The sequence below is a fragment of the Phoca vitulina genome, unplaced genomic scaffold (genome assembly GCF_004348235.1).
Source record: "Phoca vitulina isolate PV1807 unplaced genomic scaffold, GSC_HSeal_1.0 scaffold62, whole genome shotgun sequence".
NCBI classification, from domain to species: Eukaryota; Metazoa; Chordata; class Mammalia; order Carnivora; family Phocidae; genus Phoca; species Phoca vitulina.
Genome location: NW_022589765.1, coordinates 2,587,710 through 2,606,352, shown reverse-complemented (window position 1 = coordinate 2,606,352; position 18,643 = coordinate 2,587,710). Strand labels below are relative to the sequence as shown.

The following is an 18,643-nucleotide window of genomic DNA, read 5'->3' as shown; positions in this document are numbered from 1 at the left end:
TGTGGGTTGACACAAAAGGTCATAAGGTAAGGCTGGGAGCTCTGATTAGAAACCTGGCCTTGGGCATTTGGACCTCTTTGAGTTTCTTTATCACTAGACGCTTGTTTTTGTGGCCTCTGAATTAGCAGGTGAGTGTGCTCCAGGCTGACTCTAATCATTTCTCAAAGGAAGTTTAGTTGTGGAAGTACTAGAAGGACCTCATTAAAACATGGCTTCATCCACAACAGATCCTCATGGTACAGAACAATTTGTGTGGCTACAAAGGGTTTTGAAATGGTGACGGCAAAGGGTGGGGAGGAGAGTGGTTTGACTTTCTTGCAGCTGCTTCTGATCCTGCCAATAATGTCACTGTGAATTTGGAAAGATGTCCCATATTATGCAGAGCAGCTTCTCTCATTAACATCTCAGAAGGAGGAAGTGAAAATGACGGAATTTATTTCCAGTGTGTGACCTTGTTCTGTCTCAGAATTACTTTTAGTTAAGGATTTAGGATTGAGCCACCACCAAAGCCAGTTTGTTGTCTAGCTAGCAACTGACTACCCGCTGAGGCGCCAGCGTGAGCTCTTCACAAGTGCACGGGCCCATCAGCGGGCATTGCCACCTGGCAACGACTGACCTGAAGCTGGCCACGATTCAGGAGGAGAAAGGAGCACAACTGCAAATCGTTTCTGAGCAAGAGATGCGACCCATGGTAGGGTCTTTAAGTCGATCATGGATTTTCTCAGGATCAAGATGATTAAAAGGGCCATCTATTCTTTTTTTAATTAAAAAAATTTATTGAGATATAATTCACATACCATAAAATTCACCCTTCCAAAAAGTACAATTCAGCAGTTTCTAGTACACTCAGAGAGTTGTGCCACCACCGCCATCATCCAATTCCAGAACACTTTCATCATCTCAGGAAGAAAGCCCATACCCATTAGCAGTCAGTCCCCATTCCCGACCTGCCCCCGGCCCAGGCAGTGACGAATCTGCTTTCTGTCTCTATGAATTTGCCTATTCTGGGTGGTTCATATAAATGGACTCATAGACTATGTGCCCTTTTGTGTCTGGCTTCTTTCACTTAGCATCATGTTCGACCCATTCCTTTTCTACTTCTGTGAGGTCGGGGATGGAGAAGGAGAGACTACGCCGACTATGGAGTTGCTGCCTGGTGACCTGGCCTCGTGAGGTAGCCTGGCCTGCTCTGTGGTGGCTGTAGCACTTTACTTGTTTTGCATGCTGTTCTCAGCGTCTTTCCTTATGCTTAGCCAGAAACATTTGATGTCCCAAAGCGGGCTTCCCTCCCTACTCATCTTTCCGTGGCATTCTTCCTTCGAAGACTGAGTTCCCACTCCTGCCATTCGCTGACTTCTTAGAGCTTCTAACTCCAGCAACCGTCACCTAAGCCTATCCTCCCTCACACTCTGGCTCTGTCCCTTGCCCTTCTCGCTTCTACCTGTCTTGTGGTTTAGGGCCCTGCTTTCAGCTGGCAGGTTCCTTGGAAGACAATCCGACAAATGAATCCATGCCCAAGGACCAATGATGATTTTAGCTTGGCGGGTCATTCTAACAGAGGTTCCTGTGTCGGGCACTCTTAGAGATGCAGTGTCTCAACTCAAAGGAACGCAGTTCTTAGAGCGGGAATTTGGGCACTGTGGAAGGCTAGTGAAGATGTTTCTGGATCAGGCGGAGGGAGCCGTTGAGTGCTCCCACTAATATATGAGCTCACCCTGGCAAGGTCACCACCTGTTTCATCTACATGGAGTGTTTCTCCATTTGTTGCTCCAGTGCTGCTGACAAAAGGATAGTTCTTGGTCATTTCTCAGGTATTTTCCGAGCTCTCAAAGTCCGGGCTCCGTTTGTTCCTTCAACAGAGAACTGTACAATTTCCCCTGCCCTTCTGCATGCTAACTGCCCCTAAGTGGGTGCTATTCCAGTTCTACTCGATCCCTAGTCAGTGACAGGAGTCAAGTCCTGAGAACGATAGAGGAAATATTAACCAGTCACTGTAAAAGAAACAGTAGAATCTCAAGAGACATTTTTATGTCATATTGACATTCATCAAGTCCAAATTACTCAAGGTACCAAGAAGCATTTGCCAGGCTCTTATTTTCATCTTTCTTTCATTTTAAGGGAAGGACAAAATAAAGATCTGGATAATATCAGCATCTTGAACAATCACAGCATGAGGTCTTTATAAAGAATAAGTCATTTCCAATCATGCTTAATAAGTTTTCTAATAGTTTTGTGAAATTAGAAGATGAGAGGGAAGCAAGGGGAATATTCACATTTGAATTTTTGCAAAGCACTTGACATGGTGCCTCCTATTTTTACCTATAAAATTATTCCTGTTAGTTTCAGAAAACTGAACCATGGCCCTGAGGCCATAATTCAAGGAAAAAGAAATGAAGTCATCGTTGATGAGAAATAGTTGAAGGACTTGGGGATGTTGAGACTGAAGAAGAGGAAGCTCAGGAACCTATGATGTCTGTCTTCACACACATGGAAACGTGCCAGGCCTAACATCTGCCGCTACTGAGTGGATTGTTTATGAAGGTAGATTTCATTTCAGTGTAGGCAACAATTTTCTAAGAGAGCACTCCAAAGATGCAATGGGCTGTCTAGAGGGGTATTTAAGTTTTCTGTTAACTGAAAAGGATCAAACAAAGTAGATGTGATCAAATGTCAGGCATGTAGTGGGCGCCATGTTGCACCAGATACCTCCATGGACTTCTCTAACACTAAGCTCACAAATCTGTGATGTCACTTTTGTGTTACTGAAATTTGTGTGTGTATGAAATTTTAACATGAGAAGTAAATCCACAGGGATAACTAGACTTAAACTATCTCACATAGAAATGAATGTATCTTTATAAAATTCTTCAGATAATGTATTTTTGAGATTCCCTTAGGTCTAATTACTTATATAATGATCTTATAATCTTCCCTTCTTTATTATCTTACCTCAGTTTCCCACTGGAAGGAAGCACTAAGATGTGTATGTGTAGATGAAATCTGCAGTCAATGGGCAAAAGGGTACGCTATACTTTAAATAACAAGAAATGATATTGTTGCTCTTGCTATATTGCTAATGATAATGACAGAACTGACTTTTCCTTACCCTCCCCATTCAGCCAATGGTGGGGCCAGCTAGAGGAAATAAATGATTGGTAACCAATGAAAATGAAATTATTTCTGAGGTCAGATGAAAGAAATTCAATTAGGGACAGTTTGGATCAGCAGAGCCGAGGAAGGAAAAATCTATGTCTTCCAATCTTTGAAATGTCAAGGGGAACCTGGAATTTTTCAACGTGGCCCACTATGAAACAAGAGAATGGAAGAGAAGGAAATCTAGAAGGGCATCCAGTAGGAGCAAGCTTTATGTCAGAGCAAACAAAATGTCATCAAACTTTGGGCTGAGAACTATGCATCTGAGGATCTTAAAACAAGTTAAACTATATAAGACATGTAAGAAGATGCTCAAATATTAGCTTGAAGTCAATTTTATAGATAGAGAAGTAGAGAACAGATGGTTAAGTTATATAATGAATAACCCTGACAGAGGGTCAAGATCTGGAATGTTCTCTATTCCTTTCTGTAATAACCTATTGACAACATTGCTCTTCCATTCACAGCTTTAAATGCAGCCAATAACATAATGACTATATTAGTCTGTGTTTCCAAGGAAACAGATGACTCAACCAAGTAAAATGACTAATATGCACTGGGAGGGAGGGAGGGTGGTGGCAGCAATTAAATCAACTGATTTTAACAAAAAAAAAAAAACTGGTACAAAACGAAGTTTCTATCTATATGCAATAGAATCCATTGAACATTATGGTTCTTAACATAGCGAAGACTTATTATATCAACTTATTTCTCCCCAGGAAGTTTAAATCTGGAAGTTATAAAGCAAATATATAAATTTGCCAATCATATGCCAAAGATGCAATGTATACAGTATAGGTTACTGATCAAGCCAGACACTGTTTTTAGGTGAATCTAATAAGAATTATTATTAGTGTTGAGTAAATATGACAGATAATGTTTGCTGACATAAACTAGTTTGATGGTTTTGACTATAGGAAAATAGGGAGTTACCTATCAATTAGGTCAAAATGATCATGTAAACTCAATCAGTTTATTTCTCTGATGGCCAAGCACAGGAGTGTTAGAGTAGACAAGGGAAAACTATTTTTTTCCTCCTTGAACCTAATGCAAGAGAGAACTATTTTTTTCTGTTTGAGACGAATCCAGGGAATTGTAACCATGAGTCTATGAAAGGGGTAGGTTCCTGGCAGGCGGGGACATGCAGGGAGAGAGGGGAAATACGGGACCCCTGAAAACACACGTACAATTTTGTGTGAACGTGTTTTTTCTTTTTCTGGGGAGAGGGCCCACAGCCCTCCTTAGATTCAATCCCTCCTGAGAATTTAAAAAAAAAAAAGTTAAGAAGAACCGCTCTAAAGGATGTGAGCTCAGAAGAGCTAGCTAGAGAGATTCAGGCTAAGTGAGAGAACCTGGGTGTGTGAGCTCAAGGCGTGCGCTTGCCTATGTGTTTGAAGAGCTGTGACAATGTGAGAGAACAGTACTGTGGAGTAAGACTGAAGAGAGGGATTGGACAATACTTCACACTGCCAGAAATGGATTTTTCTTTATACCAAGAAAATCACTTTGCAACTGGGGCCCAAGTTATGCTATTTTATTCTTCGAATGACTTTGTGTTGAAGGTCATAAGGTACTTTGGACCAAAATGCAAATTTGTGAACTGTTAAGGATCCCTGAGCAAAGGAGAATCTCATCAGTGAATGAAAATTGTTCCACCTTAGGTAAATTTGCATTTAAATCACAAAGGAAAGGACTAAACTTAGCTGGGTTTTCTTTATAGTAATATTATTAGTCTTAGTATTTGTTTTTCTAGCTAAACTTATGGGTTTTCCTTTGGGGAGTTAGCTATAGAGGGCTAGCTATATAGGCTTTATAAGGTTAGTGAGGTCTCTGTCTACTTGATAGCTAATATCAGCATGGCTAGAAACATTCAGATGGTAAATGAATCGTGCAGTGCTCCATCAATGTTTGGCATCGTGTAGATGGAGCATCCCTAGGATTTTGAAAACAATGTTGAATGTTGTATAAATCATTTCTAAATCTGGGCATACAACCATCTTGGCCTTCCTCATTGACTTTCCAGTAAGTAGGTGCCCAAAGAGATATACTGCTGGAAATGACAAGTCCCCCTGAGGTGTGACACCCTAAGGTATATGAACATTTGATTAGGGCAGGGTGCTATGACTTAGTACTTCTCTAGACTCTCTAGATGTACTTTATCTTTATAAAATCTTAATGTTACAGTCTATTTTTTTTTTTATCAGTCAAGGGATTTAACAGCTTTCTTCTCTATGACAGTGTTTGTAATTATAATTAAGAAATGTATTAAAATTGGAATGAATTAATGTGAAAAATGGATGGGGGCTTGGGACTGGAAGATGTTCCCAACTAGGTGTGAAGGACTAACTCAGTCTGAGAAAAAGGAGTTAGATTCCAGAGCAAGCACGAGAATCTGAAAAATTTCAAGGAATGTCCTCATGTATTCAAATTTCCATGCTTGTGAGAACATAATGTTAAATAGAAATGACCCAAGACTTCTCATATGTTTTGATTGGCCTTCATGGTGCTTTGTACATAGAAGTTGCTCCATCAATGTCTCTGTTCTCCCAGTCACTATTTTTTTTTTTTTTTTTTTTTTGGTCACTATCTTTCAGGACAATGAGGTGATGCCTGAGGCAACAACTGTTTTATGGACTAGTTTATAGGATGGCATCAAAATCTCTGGAACAGAGAGAAACTTTCAGCCTAAAGTTCCCAAGGTATGTGTCAGGGATGAAGCTGTCATAACCAACTAGAGGGAAGACTCTATCCATTTATTTACCCAGGAGAGAGGAGACAGGTCTGTCTATCCTCACTGGAATGGGAGGGGATGCTTCCCTTTCCTAGGACTCCAGAGGGCATATATTTGTATCCTGTACCCTCAGAAAAGGAGAAATAAAGCTGATTAAGCCATAGTCTATTTAGTTGTAATCTTCGTGTAACTTCAGAACACGGAATACCAGAAGGTATGAATTCCTTTCAAAAGGTGTCAAAATACTTTGTACTCTCAAGAAAATTCCTAGAACAGAGTGAGAAAGTCTAACGATGAATGCTTTAATCTTTTTTTCCCCCAATGGAATAGAGCTTTTAAGTGTAAAAAACAAAACAGAAACCCCCCCCCAAAAACAAGTTCTTCCTTCCTTATCAGGGCACACAAACACAGACTTCCATTTTCTTTTTTATGAAGTGACCACTTCAAAAGATTGAACCTGGAGAACTTAGAAAATGTAGCCTTTTGGATCTGGCATTACCTCTACCTGCTAGAATGAAATAGATATTTTTGATCATCTTCGTCATGAGCAGCAGAGGTTGAGTGACTTACCTGAGTACTTGGATGTACAGAGATCCATGTCAGTGATGGCAATGCCCACAAGGAAGGCCACACATACCGGGGTGTCAACACTTCCTGGGTCTCCAAAGGAGTGGGCATTTTGACCTATGTCCTTTGTCCCTATTCCTGCATCTCAGCTCAGGGCTACAATATGGGCAACTGCACTTTCTGCTCTTTCTGGCAATGTCTTTCTCTTCGTGTTATTGCATTCTTGCTTTTTCCTTATCCGCTAAGCAAACAGAGATTAGGGAAGACTTACCTTAATTCCAAAATACTAACGGAGTTTCCCGAGGGAAATATTCGTCTTACAAAATTAAAGTCGCCAACATACACACTACCATCAGGGCCAGAAGCTAAGGCGACAGGAGCAAAGAGTTTGTTGTTGTGAGCTGGGCCATTGCAGTTGGTACAGGCTACGCTCCGTTGGTGTCCATTACCCATTATGGTTGATATGACTGGGGGCTGCTGGGAAATGAACATATTTTCTCCATTCCCTTTATGTATGATTCCTAGATTCAAGAAAAAAAAAAGAGAATTAAAAAAACAATTACCACACAATATTCTCAGCAACACTTTAATCTCTCTCTCTTGCTCAAAGTAGCATTGAGCTTTGGCCTGGCATCAAAGAACCCAAGAGTGAAGCACACCGCCCATAGTTTTGTTTAACCGCATAGCCACAACGAACAGTAGCATAACACCTGGCCTCAGTTTGTCTACATGTGATATGGGTTAATACATCCAGGCCCTTTAGTGCCTGATTCTAAATGCCTCAATAAAGCATTTGATGAATAACTTCTAATGAGCTCCTATTCACTTTGGGCTCTGTGAATCATCGGTGGCTAATTTTTCATCTCTGGCCTACTTTCTCCTGATGCCCAGCACACACTTGTCTGACTTCAAATTACCCTCACTATGCAACTGACTGGTTTCTGAAAAGGAAATATCAGTCAATTTTAATATTAACCTTAGCAAAACACCATCAGGAAGGTAATCTACTTCTGTGAAAAGAAAAAAAAAATCATACTGCTAGAATGTACTTCAAAGATATAAGAAAGGAACTTGAATTTTCCACTCTTTTGGACCATATCTCACTATTATCAGTGCAGGAAATAGAGATACTGACTTATGACAATGCTGGAAAATACTGTGCAGTCATTCTCTTTGGGCAATCTCATCCATTCTCACAGTTTTAACTCATATCTCTATATGCTGAAACTTTCTCCTGTCCAGAGTTGGCACCTGTCCTGCAATTTCCTGCTCGATCGCTCCACTTGGATGCCTCACAGGCCCCTCAAACTCAACAGGTGTAAAAGGGAACTCATTATTTTTCTGCTCCCCCTACCAAACCCTGCTCTTCCTCCTGTGCTGCCTACTCATCTTAGCAGTGGTTTCACCACGCGTGTATTCACCCAAGTTGGAAATGTGGGCATGACCACGGCTCTTCTTGTCCTCATTCACTATGCCTAATTCATTATGAAACCCACTTGGAGTCTATCTCCTGAAATACGTTGAACCAGTTTTGTCACCTCCATTCCTATCACTACTGCTTTAGTTCAGTGTTTCTTCACGTCTTGGTCTCCCGGTCTCCACGCATACCTGGCTCCAGACCACCCACCCCAACTCTTGCCATTGAGATTGTTTTAGTGTGTGGCTAGAATCTTTCAACAGCTCCATATCCTCTGTAGGATAAGGGGCACATTCCTTATTATTAAGGCATTCAAAGTCCTTCATGACTTGACCGTTGCCTACTCTCATCATCCTCTTATTTGTATCTTGAGTTCCAGCAATAGTGAACTATTTACAATTACTTTCACATTCTTCCATTCCATTCTGCTTTTGTATATGCCCTTCCCTCTGTCCTGAAAGCCCTCCTCATCTTGTCTGCTTGGGGAACTCTTACCTATCCTTCAAAGCTCAGCTCAATTTTTCCCCAGTGCTCTGGTCCTGGCAGAATGACCACGGTTTGTTTTCCATAGCTCTGTTATAACACCGACTATGTTGTATGATACAGTTTTCATTACTTCTCTATCTTTCCCATTAGAACATGGGCTCCATGAAGGCAGACCCTCTGTCTTACTCTTTTCTGCATTTTAGTGCCAATCACTGTGGCCAAGGCATTGTAAGAGCTCAGTAAATGTTTAAAATAGGCTTTGAGTCTCTTGTAGTGTCCTTGTCCAAATCCCAGTGCAAACCTGCTGAACCTGGGCAGAAAATCCCAGAAACAAGGACTACTGTACCCCAGTCTGCTCACAATGAGCCTGGGCAGGTAAAACATCCATGTTGTGAGAAGACATGCCAACGTGTCAGACGGAAGTCACTGACAGCAAATGAATGAATATAGTAATCTTGTAGAGTTTTCTTTTTTTCCCAGGACCCTTGCTATCTAACTCCTTGGATTGCCTGTTACTCTCCCTAAACATTTCCTGAAATGTCTTCCTCAGTTTTCTTTCAACTTTTGGTCCCATAGTCCTATAATAAGCACCACTGATCACTCTGAAATAGGAACATTGTTGGCAAAAATAAGTAAGAGGGTAAAACATGCACAATACTGTAACACCAAATATGTACTTGGAAGGGGCTTTCCAGGAAACAAATCCCATACAGCATACAGCCTTCGGATTTCAAGTCTAGATATTTTGACTCTCCCTCCCAAGGTGATTTCTGGCTATTTTTTCAACATATGATCTGCAGGAGCAGCTATGAGTTTATGCCCCAACAAATTGGTCTTTTATGGCAGAACTGTGAGATATCTCGAGGATCACTACTTTCTTATTAATTTTATTAATAACTTTATTAGGCAGTAAAAAAATTTGTAAGATTTTGAACAGTTAATTAAGATTAATAGAACTGAATTTCATCTCGCAGAAAACACTTAATTGCAGTGTGATCAACACTACAGTTTAAATGAATTGGGAGGAAGTGAATGAGAACTGGGATGACGGTCACACAACATCATCGAAAAGAAACCTCCTGATGATCACTAACTGAATATCCTACCAATGAGACTATGATATGTTCTTGAACAAATGAGGAAGCCAACTGTTTAGCATGTCTGTATTTCAGCAATGCATTATAGGGTATATCATTCAAAAATATGTCCAATTATTGGCTTGGAAATACCAGATTTGCTATTAACATCTATTTTCACAGGTAGATCTCCATCTTTTTTATATCAATATAACGGTATAGTTAACAATTACCTTCAAAATGACACGTTATTACCAGGCTCCTGGCAATTTAAAAACTAAAGATGGCTATTCTAAACCATTCTTCTAAGCCTGCAATTCTAAAACTCCCCTTTTCTATTAGAAAGCCCAGCACTCCATCAAAGAAGAAGAATGATTAAAGGAAATAAAACATAAGGCAATGTACTTTCTGATTACATCTCAACAATTGATGTCTTGCTTTCATGCAAGGTACTAAAGTGCCCGTGTACTGAAATTACCATTCCTGTTTAAAGCTGAAGCAATCAAAACAAAAATGGGCAAACCCCTTTTGTATTGCCCTGGAAAAATAGATCATTTTGAAGGGCGTTTTTGTTGTTTCAAGAATCTGTTTAACCTTCCATTACATAGAACTGGGGCATACCATCTAGCAACAATGATTTAACACCAATTTTTCTGCAAAAGGTTGCTTTGAAAATATTTTGTTTATGTTCCTGGAAATCTTGATCAATTATTGCTGCCTCCCTTCCACTTTATTCTGCCACACAGGCTCATTTTGAAAACAGAATCAAATGATCCTAGGACAATGCACATTATTTATATGAAGGCCAACTTCCTGCTAAGGATTGGGTGTCTTGTTGACAGTCAACAAAGAAACGCCACCGAATGGGGCCTACTGCACATTTTCTCCCCTAAGTTTTCCTTTTCTCTGTCAAAAAGCCAGGTCTGTTGTATAATAAGTTAAGCATACTTTTAAACGCACTACTCATACCCTCTTGCTACCTTGCTCAGAACTTCTTTTGAAGCTTATAAATAAGTTTGAAACAAAAATTCCCCTCGGAAGCCAGTGGGTGGTGCTTTATGCTGATTTCAAAGAAGAAACCATTTTTCAGACTTATGAACAACGAGGGACACAATACATATTTCTCTTAGGACTTGACTGAGAGGATATAAACACAAACTGGGAGATATGCCAGTGTGATCAATGGAAATTTACTTCCCCTCCCAGTAAAACCATTTGTCGACAAACTACTGCCCTATTTTGGAGGCTAAGTTAAAAGAAATTCTTTATCCATTCAGACAGATGACGATACCCAATTAGTACCCTGGATTGTTTTCTCTAATAATTTTTTAACACTCAACTGGAAGGATGCACTAGGAGATATGTTTGATACAAAATATACTGTAACAAATAGCTTATCTCTGTAATAGATGATTCATGTACACATTTTTATTCCTCATAATTTTAAAGAATGATTTATCTTAAAAGGTAAGGATATATACTCTCTGTAATCACTAAGAAGATGTATTTTGAAGGAATAATATTGAAAAACACAAGTTCCTGGTGTTTTTTTTTTTTTTTCTTGGAAAGTAGAAACCATCTACATATATCAGGCATAATATTTGGAAACAATTCTCCACAACCAATGGTTAATTGTCAGGTAAATATAATTGCTGCAACTAAAATGACAAATGGTCTGAAAACACTGCCTTCTAGAAACTACCCACTGCATAATGATTTTGGAACCCAAGAAAAACTGAAGAAGTGAATGGCAGCAGACATCCAATCTAATTACAGGTATCTTTTTAACCAGTGAGAGGAAATTGGGGGAAGATAGATTCTTGTTTCTAATCTGCCATCTGTCTCAGATCAAAAAAGCAGGATGCCTAAAGAGTTAGGCTTTTTCCAGAAAGAAGCAGAGTGGGGGAATTTGGAAAGCCGGTCGCTCTTGCCTTAATAAGTCAGAAAAACTGTCTGACCTGAGGGGGAAAGAGCATTGCTTTCTAAATTGGTCTTCTCAAAGCTGCTCCTTCACACTTATCATTCCTGCTTCTAAAACTGCCTTTGTGGGTGGGATTTAGACTTCGAAAACATCCCAAGAGAGGTGTTCGTGTCCAAGGTCAGGCTGAAAGGCAGTGGCAGAGCTGGCTTCAGATCTGTTTCCTGGCAATTGTGACAAGTTCTTGGTTCGAAATACAACGTGCTTACAAATGAGATGATACAATGAACAAATGTTCCTTAAAAAAAAAAACTATCTAAAATAAGGTTTCTTTCTCAGAATAAAATTCTCAGAAAGAGACAGAGCAGATTTAGTGGGGCTTGGGGTGAGCACAAGGGATCTTTTTGGGGCGACAACAATATTCTAAAACTGTTGTGGTGCTGGGTGCACAACTCTACAATTTACTAAAAATCATTTAAGTGTACATTTAAAGTGGGTGAGTTGTATGGTGTATAAATCATACTTCAAAAAAGGTGTTAAAAAGATTCTCAGAAAGAACTCAGTACCTATTGCCTAAAAACTGATTACTGGCAAAGTAGGGCTGGAGAGAACACATCTGTGGAAATCAGGGGGGGCCCCAAAGCCAACTTCCTCAATGGCTCCCCTCTGCTCTGAATTTCTAAGCCTGTGTGAAGCAAATGGTAAGAGGACACAGGGTTGGGAGCACACAGCTGGGGGCTGGTTCGATCGAGGTCATTTCCCACTTTGTGCTTAATGTCAATGACAGGCATTTGAAAGAGACAATCCATACAAGCCAATAAAAGTGAGTGGAAAAGAAACGGTTGCTTAAAATGTCAAACTCTTTCAAATCAAAACAAAAAACCTCATAATTTAATAAGTGGCATCCGCCCTTTCATTTTTGTACTTTTTAAAACTGTGATTCTCCTTTTGACAACAGAAAAAAGTTGACATTTTATATCTGTGCCTGAATCTTTGCTCTTAAAAAAACAAACAATTTGAAATGGAATTTAGAATGTTCCTTGAAAGAGGGGAAGGAAGGATAATGAAGGCATATGGCAATGGACTCATTTACCTTTGGGGTCCCACCCTGGGACTGTGGTAGGTGGTGTCATGTCATGGTTGAAGCAAACCTGGTTAGCTTTGCCAATCAAAATTTCCCAGCCCATGTGGTTGGCTGACTCAGCAGACGATGAGTGCAATCAAAGTAAGATCATAGGTGTGATTATAAAATGGATCTCCCTTAGCCTTGGTTAGTTCATGGCCTTACAAGATAACCTGACCTTAGCCAGCTGTTTCATAACGGTCAGATGCAGACAAAGAAGGCTGGATGTAAGAGTGTAACTGTCTCAAGACATTCGCATCCCCAGTCCTGGAGAAATAACCCAAAGTCCATGTTCTACTAAAGGTTGCTCAGAATCTGCCTCTTTGGATGAAAAGGAATGTGATTTTGCAAGGAAAACTTCCCAGTAGATGTTCAAATGAAAGCTGGATGGGAACACCAATGACCGACTCCCCAGTAGGACGCAAAACAAGGTGGAGGAATTTGGATGAAGCATTTCTAACCAGGGTAGTGAGTTCAGTTTGTCTGAGAGCCACATGGGCTCAAGGACCACCCGTGGTTCCCTCTCCTGATTTAGTTAATGTGTAAATTACAAACCAGGAGAAAGTGACAACAGGAAGGGTGGTTCGAAGAAGGCAAAGATTGAAGATGACCATGTCCTGATTCTCTGCCTTTTCCTCTTTTCCTAAGTCCAGGACTTAGGAGACTTAAAACTAAGTGAAGTCCAGGACTGCCTTCTTTCCCTAGATTCTTTCACTTCTTCTCCTGTCTTCCTCCTACCTCTTCTTTTTTACCTGTTACTGTTCCTTGATTCAGTTCCTAGCTTCTCACTGGATCTACTGACATTTATGTGGACAAATAACTGTGGTGGAGAGAAAGAGCACAGGGCTCTAGCCACTTATGAACTGTGCAACACTGGGGAAAGTCACATGACTTTGTAAACCTCCGATTCTTGATCTTTTAAATGAGATTAATGCCACACTGCAGGGTTGTTGTATTTAAAAGGGGACAGAGGTCACCAAAGCCTTTCGAAAACTGTAACACATGGATGATTCATCAATGCCAAGGTGCACATTTTGCTTCATATTTTTAACATCTCTGAAATAAGTATGTATCTCGCAATCAATGCATGTTATAGTTTAATTGGCAGCATTCTCACTATACTAGCACTAATTTGAAATCAGATTGTTGTATTTGAGAAGAAATATACTAATATGGCCCTCTCTAGGTGGTGGACTTATAAGTAATTTTTTCCTTGTACTTTTCCAAGTTTTCCGCATCAAATATGTGTTGCATATGTGTAATACATATATATAGCACTATGTATGTATGTATATATATTACATTAAGAAAACAGTATTAATAAATATTTTAAAAGCTTCTTAAGTGCAAAGAAATGGGGACTCTTGACCATGAAATGGACTATTATTCTTGAGGGAAACTTGGCAGTATGTATGAAAAGCCTTAAAAACATATACATCTTTCTCTTTACATGAGATACCTAAGCTAGGCAAATTCATAGAGATAGAAAGTAGAATAGGAGCTGGGGGAGGAGGAATGGGGAGTTACTGTTTAATGGGTACAGATTTTCTCTTTGGGATGATGGAAACATTCTGGAAATAGACAATGGTGATGGTCACACAACATTGTGAATGTACTTAATGCCACTGAATTGTACACATAGAAATGGTCAAAGTGGTAAACTCTGTTATGCATCTTTTACCACAATTTAAAAAAATTCCACTGTGGGGCGTCTGGGTGGCTCAGTCGGTTAAGTGTCCGACTCTGGATTTCTGCCCAGGTCATGATCTTAAGGTCATGCGATCAAGCCCAAGGGTGGGCTCCATGCTCACCCCCTCTCTCTAAAATAAATAAACAGAAATCTTTAAAACAATAAAAGGAAAAATTGTATATCCTTTGAAAATAAAATAAAATGAAAAGCTGCTTACCACTTTGAGGATTCAAAATATGATGCTTATTCAATGACCAGCCTCCTAGGTTAGAAGCATCCATCTCAAAGCCTTGTAAGATGACTGTCCTTTTCTCCCAGAGAATAAAGTCAGGGCATGTTTCATATTCATATCCCACAGATACTGCAAACAAAGAGTTAATAACACATTAGAGCATTTAAAAATGTTTCCTTCATTTTTACACCGATTGATAATTCTGTGGATATTGCATTTGCTATCGAATTCTGATGTGGGTTGAAATTTGACTGCAAAGTGCCTTTCACCTCACACGGTAGAGTAGAGCACCGGCATCCAAAAGCGATCATCAGTCAGTGTGTGCGTACTGGATACGGACTCAGATGAGTGAGTGCGTGCGTGCTGTCATTTGGTACATACCATACGTTTATGGACATTAAGCTTTGGGCTTTGGGGTTGGAGGCTGTGTTGTAAAACTGAAGAAACAAGCTCTCTGAAGGCTTAAGCTATGCTGCTATAATATCTTTCTTTACTTTTCTAAGAGAGGCGCAGGGAGGGCTGGTTTCTTCTCTCTCTAGAGGGCAAATTGCATTTAGGAAGCTGGTTTCGGAGTACTGGGTCACTTATACAACAACTGACTACACATGAGACTAATACAAATCGATTTGCCCAATTTATGTTTTCTTTTGTGCTAACTGGCCGTTAGTTTGCCAAGAAGTCTGAGTTCGCTTAAAGCACGGCAAGTGTAAATTCCACCTTGTGCACATTAGATTTTGGTTTCTGCATAGAGCTAACCAAGGGGATATCACCCAACATTTGGCCTCAACTCTTATGAAGCACAGATGTTGTGCATTAAACTTGGCACCCTGGAATGCCACTAAAACGGAAGTGGGAAACGAGGTAGCGTGGGTGCCTCTGCTCTCCTGAAATATGGCTAACTCAAGTACACCAAATTCCAGCCATTTTCTCAGTTGGTAAACCTGCTTACCTGTCGGAACCCCAGATTTCTGATTCTTGAATTTAAAATGCTTTCTGTCCTCGTAATGTTCTAAGCCTGAGAGTATTGACTCATTACACTGCATACCCCGAAGCTGCTTTCCCCCTTTCTGGCAGCTTCAAATATCCCTAGCTAGTAGTTGGCCATTGCTTTTCCAGTTTCTGTCTCCACCTGACTCTTTAGATGCCCCTGGAGAACTCATTCCTCCTTTTGTCATTTGGTTATGAAAACTGGTAATGAAAATGTGTGCTTAAACAATGCCAGAACAAGAGGTCCTAAGATGAAAAATTAAAGCAAACTAGTTTTGGGTTTTGGCATTGGGTGAAGGGAAATGATGGTAATTTTAGTCAAACTGATTTATATGTGCATGTGTGTGTGTGAGCATATGCACAGATAAGCCAAAAAGTCCTTATGATTATGAATATACAACTCTCTAGCATTGTGGATCATCTGTGGCCAATTTTAAATCATAGGTTGGCTTCTTTTTGTCCCGTGCTCTACCAAAGCTTTAATAGGGATCTTATAGGGCCATCTTCACTGGCTGTGTGACCTGTGCAGTCGTGCAGGGGCCCATGCTTTGAAGGGTTCCATACTTTGTTCGATGCTCTGCTGCCACTGCCTTGAAATCCTTAATAATTTTTTAACACAAGGTTCTGTATTTTCATTTAACACTGGGCCCTGCAAATTATGTAGCTGGTCCTGATGGGGATGCCCTTCTACCCTGCCATCAGCTGGCGAAGACTCATGGAATGCAAACTCATTTTATTCTTAGCCCTAACCAAGCATTATTAGCAAGGGAGATCAATGGGGAGCGGGAAAGACTAATCATAAAATGGAAATAATTTCTAAATGGAAATTAGCTCTGGATCATCCTGTGTCAATGCTGTTCTCTATTAAGGTGGATAGAAACAGAGAATTTCAGTGAAGGAAAAGGATCTCAAAGGTATTCTAGGTTGGGTTACAGTCATAGCACAAATCATTGCTGTCAACAATCTCCTGGATATCTTATCATGGCCCCCAGTGCTTGCTAAACAACTCTGGTAGAGTGGAAAGAGTTGGTTTTAGAGCTAGAGTCACAAAACACTTCAACTTTTGGGTCCACCATTAACTAGCTGTTTGGTGTCAGGCGAATTATTCTGCATCTCTGAGAATCATGTTCTTCTCTAGTAAGAAAGCCAAGGTGGGGGGGGATGGACTAGAATTGATGATTTTTAGACCCTCTTGGGTCAGGGAAACTTTTATTATGAATTTGATAAAAGTTAAGAATCTTCTTCCTAGATTTCTTCCTAGAAAGATGCAGATGAGGGGCGCCTGGGTGGCTCAGGTCATGATCCCAGGGTCCTGGGATCGAGCCTGAGCCCCGAGTCAGGCTTCCCTGCTCAGCAGGGAGTCTGCTTCTCCTGCTCCAACTCCCTCTGCCCCTCCCCTGCTCGTGCTCTCTCTCTCCCTCTCTCTCAAATAAATAGATAAAATCTTAAAAAAAAAGAGAAAAATGCAGACACACACAAAATTTTATATACAATTCTAAGGGGTTCACTGACCTCCTGAAATCCAAATAGAGATCTCAGATCAAAGACTTTTGCACTAGATAATTTTCATAGCGCCCCTTGAGCTCTAACACTCTGTGATTCCAAAGTGCATTCTTTCAAGATTGTGTTTGATCGATTCTAGTTGGGGATTAAACCCAAAAGCCGAAGAGAGGATGGGATCTCATGTTGGCAAAATCAGGTGGTGAGAAAGCATACTTAGGGCCGGCCATGTTGGTATGTCGAATAACACGGTTTCTGCTTCTCTTGCCAACATTTAAAAGTCTTGATTAATAAATAATCACAGCGACAATTACAAGTTCCCTGAAAGCCATCATCTCTTTCCCTACCATTGTCAGGATCTGCTTTTTGTACATTGTAAGTCTGGTGAGCTCCCCTAGAATCCTTTCTCCAGAAGGTGATGATGCAGTTTTGCAAATAAATAGTGTGCCCTGGTGACCTCCAGTGGTGGTTTGGAGCCAGATTTTTCCCTCTCAGTAACAGTTAAAGATCCTCCTAACTCTGTGGCAGGAAATGCTTATATAAAGTATCAATTAAAGAGTTCTCACTGCAATGGTAATGAGACATACTCTTTTCACCTCATATCTGCTCTCTCAATTGCTCTCTAGTCCACAACAAAAAAGTGCATTGGCTGCAAACCCCACAATGATATTATTTTTTTCCCCTAGTCATGGCAAATAGCAACAAGGCAGCCACTTAATAAGTTCCCTCTAATTTTTATTAGGTTTACTTTCTTGGGAGAAAGCTCTATGAGCTAATAAATTTATAATTTATACTTAAGACTTGTCCAAAATTTCAACTAGCTTTAATGAGAATGGCTGTGTGTTGGGGTATTTTTGCATGTGGCTTCTTGCTCAGAACAACAAGGCAAGGTTTCTTTCTGACAGCAGCCCACTTTAGCATAATCCTAGAATTTGCAGTCGGTTTAGGAGAAGGCAGACGTTTCACCCCACAGAGCTGAGCTACTCTCCAAATGCACAGGAAACTGGCCAATACAGAAGCTACCAATCCTAGACTTCTCTCCTGGAGGCGGACTGTAATGAGCTAAATGCCTGCTTTTTCATATAATTAAATATAGGGGGGAGAGGGGCTATTCGGGGCTGGCAATGAAAATGCTGAGCCCTGACATTACACTCTGCCTGGTACTGTGACAGCTAAGTCTCAGCTATGAGCAGAACGGACCACCACCATTTCCCAGGGCGGCCTGTTGCCTATCACATCTGATCATCAACACAGCATGGTGCAGGCCACAGAATCAGCATTGGCGCTCTGGAGTGGGGATGAGGAAGAAGAGTGTAATAGGAAGGAAAAAAATCATTATTCAACAACATTTCAGAGGAGCTGCAGAAGACACACTGGTCTGGCAATGGGCTGAGATAGGTGGGGAAGGGGGGGTCCTGGACTATACTTCCCGGGAGCTGGTATAGTGGTCCCATGCTGGAACGTATATATTGGGAAGGCAGGTGAGAAAAGATCCATTAATATAGCAGAATGCGTTTTCTAAACTATGTGACTGCCTCCCTCGTGACACCCTTAATGCTGTCTGGATTTCTGTCTTCCTGTGTTTTCTCCCTCACCTCCACACAGAGGTGTTAATGGGACGTTTCTTCACCAAGAGTCATTGATGGTCAAGATAGGACTGTTACATTTGCAGAGGGCTCTGTCCTCTGGTCACAGGATCGTACCTTTGACTTGACTGTTAGTCATCTTGCAAATATTGACACTGGCTTATGAAGGAGACTTTA

At 40.6% G+C, this 18,643-nt stretch overlaps 1 protein-coding gene across 5 annotated transcripts in view; it reads right to left on the bottom strand.

Moving 5' to 3' along the window:
• Positions 1-18,643, bottom strand: part of TENM1 (teneurin transmembrane protein 1) — a 775,694-nt gene that overhangs the window by 105,014 nt on the left and 652,037 nt on the right. For all 5 annotated transcript variants that reach the window (XM_032391374.1, XM_032391377.1, XM_032391378.1 and 2 more), the window contains 2 exons: positions 14,379-14,522; positions 6,723-6,972 (listed from right to left, as the gene is read on the bottom strand). In XM_032391374.1, the coding sequence (XP_032247265.1) occupies positions 6,723-6,972; positions 14,379-14,522 (394 nt within the window). The remainder of the gene's footprint in view (positions 1-6,722; positions 6,973-14,378; positions 14,523-18,643) is intronic.